General features: G+C 35.8%; 1 protein-coding gene across 5 annotated transcripts; it reads left to right on the top strand.

Moving 5' to 3' along the window:
- The first annotated feature begins 12 nt into the window (after nucleotides 1–12).
- On the top strand, nucleotides 13–8792 carry LOC121252923. Of its 5 annotated transcripts, XM_041152775.1 has the most exons (17): nucleotides 212–355; nucleotides 479–576; nucleotides 1372–1466; nucleotides 1575–1688; nucleotides 2577–2681; nucleotides 2874–2945; nucleotides 3550–3662; nucleotides 4877–5008; nucleotides 5711–5779; nucleotides 6257–6344; nucleotides 6467–6538; nucleotides 6631–6731; nucleotides 7118–7235; nucleotides 7568–7627; nucleotides 7742–7852; nucleotides 8399–8513; nucleotides 8644–8792. In XM_041152775.1, exons 1-16 carry the CDS (start codon nucleotides 297–299, stop codon nucleotides 8507–8509), a joined length of 1518 nt encoding a protein of 505 aa, XP_041008709.1. In that variant the 5' UTR covers nucleotides 212–296; the 3' UTR covers nucleotides 8510–8513; nucleotides 8644–8792. The 5 variants fall into 5 exon arrangements, 4 of the variants coding, with proteins under 4 accessions (XP_041008708.1, XP_041008709.1, XP_041008710.1 ...); XM_041152774.1 differs by lacking the exon at nucleotides 8644–8792 and having other exon boundaries at nucleotides 13–355; nucleotides 8399–8604; XR_005938304.1 differs by lacking the exons at nucleotides 8399–8513; nucleotides 8644–8792 and adding an exon at nucleotides 8005–8123 and having other exon boundaries at nucleotides 7742–7963.
- Nucleotides 8793–9088: the final 296 nt, after the last annotated feature.

Below are 9088 nucleotides of genomic sequence, written 5' to 3'. Positions count from 1 at the left end.
TAGTTTCGGTTTCAGCCTGTTGGGCCTTTAATTCTCCTGCTGGATTGTCGGCAGAACGACAAATATAGTTTTGTAGAGCTGATGTGTGTCTTCGCGTCTTTTACAGCAGTTAATTTTGCATACTATCGCTTTTTATTTCGAGTTAGAAAGGATTGTTTTTTGGGTGGTTACTACTTGTAAATTACCATTTACCAGTGCCTACCTACGTTTTGAAAAAATAAATATTCCCGTCATTAACTTCTGGGGCGGTTACAGTTTTGTGCGGAAAAGACTCTTGCCTCTTTTAAAATGATCCCATGACGGAGATGGAATCCGCTACTGTTAGTCTGTTACCAAAGCTCACAGTTAATCCCGGGTATCCTTAAGCTTTTGCTTTTAAATACAAAGCAGAGAGAGAGAGAGAGAGAGAGAGAGAGAGAGCTTGTTCTTGTGTATTTCTGTGACATCGGGTTTGCGCCTTGTATCGCTTTTGCAACAGAATGAGCGGAAAGAAGAAAGAGGTCATTAGATTAGAGCGTGAATCTGTGATTCCAATTCTCAAGCCCAAGCTCATCATGACCTTGGCTAACCTCATTGGTACACCCGCATATAGCACCTTTTGCATTCGTTTCTTGTTCTTGATCCTTCGATTTTTGGTGGATTTTCTTTGAAACTTCTGTCTAGTGTTCTTTTTTTGTTTCTCTGAAACTGAAAACGTGGTTGCTGAGGCGTTGTTTGTGGTTGCAAAATTTAGTATCTTATGATCACATATTGATTTATGCCTGCAAAAGATTTCGAATTTATTGTTTCGGTTAATTTGCCGTTTTTAGGTATTTTAACTAATTTTTTTTGTTTTCTTTAATACAATAAGTTTGATAGTGTTCTCGGTGTCAATCAGTTCTTTACCAAATTTCCTATGTTGTATTTATTCATATTTACTTAAGGGGTTTAGGAATGTGGCATCATATGTATAAGCTCTGACTAAATTACATTCAGCCTTATTATGGGAATCTATTAGCTATAATTTTCAAATCCGTGAAAATCACTGTATCTCAAACAGGTAATCTTTAATGGATTTTTCTCCTGAAAAGAAAAAGGCTGGTTTGACTTAGTTTTTCTCCCAGAAAGTTATGCAGGCAATGGACATTTTTTTAAAACGGTAACTTGGCATTCAGTATTTACATAGACTAGCATTTAAAACAGTCTCCAGCATTACAACTCTTCAACAACAATGCCAACTTAGTAGAGTTTACGAATGTTTAAATAACCAATAAAAAAAGACCTGTCCTTTATTTAGTTTTTTTCTTTTTCAAGCGGAGTTTATTGCCTTTTTTTGGCAACATGCCATCCTATTAATGCTAACTAGACCTTATGTTTTTCAACATTCTGCAGAACATAATACTGACCGGGCTGAGTTTCTAAAGCTCTGCAAAAGAGTTGAGTACACAATTCGAGCTTGGTATCTTCTACAATTCGAGGACCTGATGGTAATATCATGTTTTCTTGGTCCTACTGGAAAAAAAATCTTCAGTGCTATATTTGTTATCTTTATTTATTCCCACATTCACATCTTTGCTTGTAATTTGTGTTTACAGCAACTGTACTCCCTCTTTGAGCCCATACATGGGGCTCAGAAATTGGAGCAGCAGAACCTATCTCCTGAAGATATTGATGTACTAGAACAGAACTTCCTGACATATTTATTTCAGGTATTGTGGGGATTTTGTAGAATGCATTTGGATTCCCGTGGAAGTAAAAGAGGGGTAGGAAGTCAGTATATGTGATACACTATAGTGAGTGAATACATGTGGTGAATGTGATTCCACGTTGCTTGGGATGGAGAAGTTCTTGCTCTTTATAATGGTTTCAAGGGACTACAATTTTACCATTGATTAGTTCTTTTGGATTATGGAGCATAGATGTGGCTTGAGCCTCATTTGAGGCGTTACAAATAGTATCAAAAGTCAAATTCAACTAGAAATGTTGGACTTGAACCTTGCTACCTGTAATGGAATGGGTTGACGAGAAGGTCGGGAATTTAAGGGGGAGAGATTGTTACCCTATAGTGAGTGAGTATAGGTGGTGAATGGGAATCTGCATTGCTTGGGAGGGAGAAGTTCTTGCTCTTTATAATGATTCCAATGGGTTCCAATTGTACCATTGATTTGCCCTTTTGGAGTATGGACCTAGATGTGGCTTGGGCCTTCCTCGAGGTGTTACAGTATAATCACAAGTGATTATCCTACTGAAGGGTAAAATTTAATGAGAATATTGTTGTTGAGAAATACTTACCTATCATTAGTTGTGGTGATGACTCTAAGTTTCTGAATTAATTAATGAATCTTTACATTTTTCAATTCTTCAACATTGTGTACCATTTCCACCCTTGCTATCAATAAAATATCTTTCTTCCTTATAAAAAAAAAAAAAAAAAAAAACCATTTCCACCCTTGCTTCTTTTCAAACTTTGAGTATAAAAGCATTCATAAAAAATCTGTTTACACACTTGTCTGAAACAAGACAATATTTATGCATCTAATTTTCTCCCCGATGCTGCTAATCATCAAAATTTGATAAAATTCTTATTATCTGTACAGGTGATGGAAAAGAGCAATTTCAAGTTAACAACTGACGACGAAATCGATGTTGCACTTTCAGGGCAGTATCTTCTAAATCTTCCAATCACGGTGGATGATTCTAAGGTTTGTAATAAAATATATATATATTTAAAAATTAAATGTATATATTTTATTCTATATAAATTAATTCTTTTACTTATCAAAAATGAAAATCGATAGTTGCATGTGCATAAACATAACACTCGAGGGATATCTTGGGGATATATTCAGCTCTTTACATTTGCTGATCTGAATGTTCTGTTTTTCCTAGTGTAGGTTGACAAGAAGCTTTTGAAGAAATATTTTGCAGAGCATCCTCACCAGAACCTTCCAGATTTTGCTGATAAGGTATTGCTTTAAATTTACCATAGAAGATTGCAAGCTATTGGAAGTTTCTTTTTGGCAATGACTGGTTTGTGAGTGTCAATTATATGTAGAGCAAAGGTTATCTATCTATGGGTTTGGAAGAATAGAGGGCGAATGGGGAAGAATTTGATGGCTACTATGCTGATTTCAATACGTTCTTATCCATTAAAAAAAACTATTTTTTGGTCTTTCGAGATATTAATATCTGGTTGTCCAATGTAAAGTTGAATAGTTGTTAAATGTAAGTGATGGATAGTTTTGATTACCCATAGATAATTGGAGACGACGTGTTTATTCACTTGGCCAACATGATGCAAGAAATTTAATGATTTTTATCACTGTTCTGTTCTTTATTGTTGTAATAATGCTGTTTTATTGGAGTACACGTTCTTTGACAGTACAGTAAGTGGCAGAGTACTTATATCTGGCCTGATAATTACAGGAAGATATATTGATGTTGGTAAATTTTGTATGTAAAAATGCTTCTTTTGTTGCACTTTAACCTGTTTGGTTCTGGGCTTCAAATTGACATCTCTCTCTCTCTCTCTCTCTCAAAGCTAATATATGTTTTTTTTTTTATGTGTAGTACGTTATTTTCCGGCGTGGTATTGGGATTGATCAGACAACTAATTACTTTTTCATGGAGAAAGTGGATATGATCATTTCACGTTTATGGAGATGTCTATTAAGACTAACAAGGTAAGTAATTTTTGGGCCATGATATAAATCTCGTGGTCAAAAAATGAGCTTTGATTTAGCCAAACACTTAAAAAATTTATTTTAAACATGTTTTATATGAAACATCAATTACATCATCTTTAGCGTAATTTTCCATTGTTTTAAAGACTCGATCAGCTCACTAGTGAACTGCCCTTCATAACAATCCAATCAATGCCCAGAATCTTTATAAGAACATCCATACTTGTCGACCCATGGCTGCAACCAGCAAACCTGCCAAACCATTTGTGGCATTTTGGCAGGTTTGTTTGGTAAGTTTTTTTTTCACCCACAAACTCCCCCAAACAGCAACTTTTAGACTCCAACAGCCAAACAAATATTCCCCTTCTCAACTTTTTTTTATAAGAACAAACAGCACAAGAGGCAATGCGGGGGGACTCGAACCAGGGAACATTATAAAGAACTACAGATCAGAAACAATGGACCAAACACCATTCCCCTTCTCAACTGAATTGGATATCCCTGAGATCTGGCTAGGCCTGTCGTGCTGTTTCAGAAAAGACCCCATCTCAAACAAATTGTTTTAACACAGCTTTAATCTTTGTAGACTGTTTGCTCTCAAACCATAGGTAGACTTTTTTTCTGCAGCTTTTGATGTTGAGTGAAAAATAAAGGGAAGGGAGAGAGAGGGGGGGGGGGGGGGGGGGGGGGGGGGGGGGGGGGGGGGGGATTGTTGGCGGCATCACGAGTCTTATTAGTTTTACTTTTATTTAATTGCACAGTTTTAAGAGAGCATGTGCAGTTGCAATTAAAATATAGGAAACTATATATATTTATATGTATATGAATTGCAGTTTCATTAATTAGATTATTAATAATCCAGTAACTATTTCTAAATATATATTTTTTATTTTTTAATCGATCAATAGTTAAATTATTTTGATGTTGCGACTTTTTTTTAGACCTCTGAATGTTGTACCCTCACTTGTGAGGTTCCTACCAAAACAGACTTTTTTAAAATAGTGGGATTTGGTACATTAGCACTATTGAGTAATTAGCTTTGTTCTTTGTCAATAAATTGATATTATGGTTCATAGCTGTTAAACTGCAAGACAACGGAGGTTAGTTTATCATGTGAATTGATTTTAATTTGGATTTACTTTTTTGTTTTTTATCATTTTGAGCATAACATTCTTTTCACATTTTTAAACCTTTAATGTGTATGGTGCTTACAGGCTGGAAAAGCTTTTGAAACGGTCAAGTGGGCGGCATAAGAAAGATCCGAAGAAACAAGATGATATTAGCTCTGAAGCAGATGGTGATGATCTATCTGTTGAACGGATCCGTCTCGAAAATATGGAACTAAGGTCTTATATGGCTTTTCCATCTTGCAGTTATTAGGGCTGACACTTATTTTGGAACTTGTTGAATTGCCACAGCTTTTGACTCCTTGCCATCCTAAGCAGCTTGAATAAGGCCATCTTTGCTCTTGGTCTTCTGGAATTCTAGAGTTAATCCTAGAATTTAATGTCTATTCTGCCAGTGAGATTGTTATTCTGTAATTTTCTCTGGTACCCGAATTATTTGGGAGTATTTTGTTTCATTTATCCTTTCAACATGATTTATCTTTATTACTTATAAAAAAAAAAACATGATTTATCTTTATTCTCCCAAATATGTGGGTTTTTCCATAAATACTTCTATATGAACGGTTTTTGGAATCCTGAATTTATTACTACGAATAAGGCTATTAGATAATCTAAAGAAGCAAAGAAACTGCTCTCTCTCTCTCTCTCTCTCTCTCCTCTCCCTCAACTCCTAACTTGTACACGAGAGTTAGTCAATCTCTTCTCTTTCTTATGTACCGATCACTACAAATTGGAACTAAACTATAAGTCATTGGAACTAAACTTTACGTCAAATGCTGAAAGTTCAATCGCATACATGTTTGTAAGATTTATTTTGGATAAATGTCAGTTGATGTTGAAATTAACTTGCAATAGTTCATGCATGTAAATATACACATTTTGTTTGCCACTTCATGACGTATCTAATGATGTACTCTCCAGTATTACAAATTTGCTGGGCAAGATCACAATTCAAGAACCTACTTTTGATAGGATAATTGTCGTCTACAGGTATTGCTCTATATTTTTGTTTGTTTACTTTCTTATATCATGTATTTGTGAATAATACCTTGCATGGTTGAATTGGTACATGTTTTTCCCATTCCAAATCAAACCAATTATGTGGTTACTTTAGTTAAATGCTGAGCGTATTGGTTATGGCTGTTGAATATTATCAAAGTGTCTAATCTCTGAACTTCTCGACTTGAGAAGATTGATCTTTCTAAATATGGAAATGGGTGCCTTGAGGTGGGATAGATTGCATATTGCAGAAGATTCTGCAGATTATACTCTAAACTATTTAATTCCTTATTCTCTGACTTTATTCTTTTTTTTGTTGGGAAAAGGAGAGGGGGGGGGGGGGGGGGGGGGGGGGGGGGGGGGGGGGGCGCTGGGGTACCTTGATTTTTATTTAGATACTCTCCTAATGCAGTCTTGAGTAGATCATGAAACATAATTTATTGACATCTAAGAAGGAAATGACATCAGGCGAGCAAGTACAAAATCTAAAATGGAACGAGGAATATATGTGAAGCATTTCAAAAACATTCCAATGGCTGATATGGAAATAGTTCTAGTGAGTTACTTCTCTCTCTCTCCCCCCTCCCTCCTTTGGTCTATTGACTACGTTGCAGCCTTACTTTTGCTCGAAGTTTGAACAACTTATAACCTGGGATTGAAACTTTTTGCTTCCCACAGCCCGAGAAGAAAAACCCAGGATTAACTCCAATGGACTGGGTCATATTCCTAGGCTCTGCTATAGTTGGGCTGGTCAGTGTTCTGATAGCAATAATGCCCCTTTTGCTTATTGTTCATCTTTGACCCATTCTCATCTAATGTGCTTTCCTTTTCCTTCTTCATAGGTTGCAGTATTTGGTTCGCTTGAAATGCCTAAAGCTGATTTATGGGTCATCTTTGCCATTCTATCCACTGTGATTGGTTATTGTGCCAAGACATACTTCACGTTAAGTGCTTGATATTTTTTTCCCTCGAATTTAATGCATAAGGACGAATATTACTCATTTAATGAATATGAATGTTGCAGATGAATGTGATCTAAATTCTGATTGACCATGTGATATGTCCACACAGAAAATCATTCTGAGAAAAGTTGACTTGGATCTTTTTCTTCATGTTGTCTCTCTTTGTGAATATATAGTGTAGGGGTTAATCTGATGAGAACAATTTCTGAGTATAATTTGCCTTTGAGTGCTGTACTATCTTTACTATATGTCATTGGCTGGCCATGTATGCGTAACTTGGTGCGTTTGTTTCTTTTAGTTTAAGTAGCCTTCAGTTGTGAATTTTTGTAATTACTAACTTGGCTATCATTTCTTCAACTGCTTGTAGGTTTCAGCAAAACTTGGCTGCATATCAGAACTTGATAACTCAATCCATGTACGACAAACAACTGGATAGTGGAAAGGGTACTCTTCTTCACTTGTGCGATGATGTAATTCAGCAGGAAGTAAGTTGCAAGCTTGATGGATTTTCACAATCAATTGTCTGCTTACTGCCTCCCCCCTCTTCCTTTCGCAATCTAAGAAGGAAACAATGGCTGTTAGTGATTATATACTGGCCATAGATAGTACATTGTTAAGTATACTTCAATTTTCATTGAGTTTACTGAGACTTCCTGGGAAGTATAGTTAGCGAAAGAAAGCTCTATATCTTACCTAATTGTTCTTCTCTTGCATTTTGAATTTATTATAGTTGAGCATTGAGGCCTGCTTGAGGTAAATAAATCTTATATGCATTCAATTCCCAATGCTTACACTGGCGCATTTTATGATTTTGTAGGTCAAAGAGGTGATCATTTCTTTCTTTATATTGATGGAACAGGGCAAAGCTACAAGACAGGCATGTATCACCATTGGGTCTTCCTACTTTCTTTTAGTTGTTTTCCCACGTATTGTTGAATGATATGGACTATTTTTGGCAGTATTGATATAACACTTTGGTAATGTGGAATAGGATCTTGATATGCGGTGCGAGGAACTAATCAAACAAGAGTTTGGTGAGAGCTGTAATTTTGATGTGGACGATGCAGCTCAAAAGTTAGAGAAACTAGGGATTATTGCTCGGGTGAGACTCCCCACAGTTTGATATCGAATGTACTTTTATTGGATATCTATTTTCAATTAAATTGTCAATTTAGTATTCATATCATTTTTTTTTCCTTTGAAGGAAAAAAAGAAAAAAAGGAAAAGGGTGAGAGGGATCCTTTGAAGGAAAAAAAGACCCTGAAAAAGTATCACTTGGATGAGAGGGATTCTTTAGTAGACTTAACTTTCATGTGAAAGAAAATTAAATTCAAAACCTCATCAATTATTTCGTTTCAATTTTTCTCTGCGCACACAAAAAAAAAAAAAAAAGAAAAAATAGAGAGAGAATTGCAGTAATAGTTGTACAGTTGCGGTAGATGTGGCATTAAGGACATGAAATGTTGCATGTATTTTGTTGCTTGTAGCGCATAGTTGCTGACATATACCAGTTAAATTCAGTGTGTGTACTTATGACATGCATTCTCACATAAATAAATGTAGCTGCCGAAGAATTAAATTTCGTTTTCAATTTTTTTCGTGAACTTTATTGTTACTTTCATCTTCTGATCGGGTACTTTGAATTCAGGATAGCGTCGGACGGTATTATTGCATTGGGCTAAAACGGGCTAATGAAATTATTGGAACCACCACTGAGGAACTTGTCCTTAAGGCAAAGCAGGGTGGTGGGGGTCCTTGATTCTGTATCGCCAAAGTAGAGCTTCTGTTTCTGATTGTTTTTGCTGGATGTAGCTTCTTTATCTTATATACAATAATACAAGTACTTGTTTTTGCCGTGCTGGATGTATTAATGCCGTTAAGACTTATTTGCAGGGTGATTATTCTGCTTTGAAACAGCCTTCACAGACTTATCGCATATGGGTGTGATTGTCTGTAATCGAGAACGTAACGAGTTCTGAACTGTTCCCTCCCTCCCTCCAAGTTACAGGAAAGTATAATAGAGAAACCCCCGCTTATGAAGAGGGACAAGAACGCTATCCATAAATTATACAAAGTTGGCAAAACGAAAATTGTTGATGGTTGTCATTCATCCATAAAGAGTCTTGCAGTGTGGATGTCTTAAAATTGCTATAGTCAATGGAGAGCACCGTTGCGTAAAATCAAGTTTTACACCCTTCAATCTCAAGTTGCCACGGAATAATTTAACTGATATATTTATTTATTTTTTTTTAATTTTAAAGTCACAATACAGGATCCTTTTACGTAATAATAATAAAAAAAAACACCAAATCCCAAACTCCTATAACCCCAAAACCTA

Source organism: Juglans microcarpa x Juglans regia, chromosome 2S, assembly GCF_004785595.1.
Source record: "Juglans microcarpa x Juglans regia isolate MS1-56 chromosome 2S, Jm3101_v1.0, whole genome shotgun sequence".
Classification (NCBI taxonomy): Eukaryota; Viridiplantae; Streptophyta; class Magnoliopsida; order Fagales; family Juglandaceae; genus Juglans; species Juglans microcarpa x Juglans regia.
The sequence above is the reverse complement of the archived record's forward strand: the minus strand, read 5'-3'. Positions and strand labels throughout refer to the sequence as shown.

What these genes read in the sequence shown, in the direction of transcription:
- LOC121252923 (XM_041152775.1), top strand. Translation starts at nt 297, where the DNA reads ATGACGGAGATGGAATCCGCTACTGTTAGTCTGTTACCAAAGCTCACA. An exon ending in AGGGCAAAGCTACAAGACAG is followed by an intron (nt 7,628 to 7,741) that starts GCATGTATCACC and finishes AATGTGGAATAG; the next exon opens with GATCTTGATATGCGGTGCGA. An exon ending in AACTAGGGATTATTGCTCGG is followed by an intron (nt 7,853 to 8,398) that starts GTGAGACTCCCC and finishes CTTTGAATTCAG; the next exon opens with GATAGCGTCGGACGGTATTA.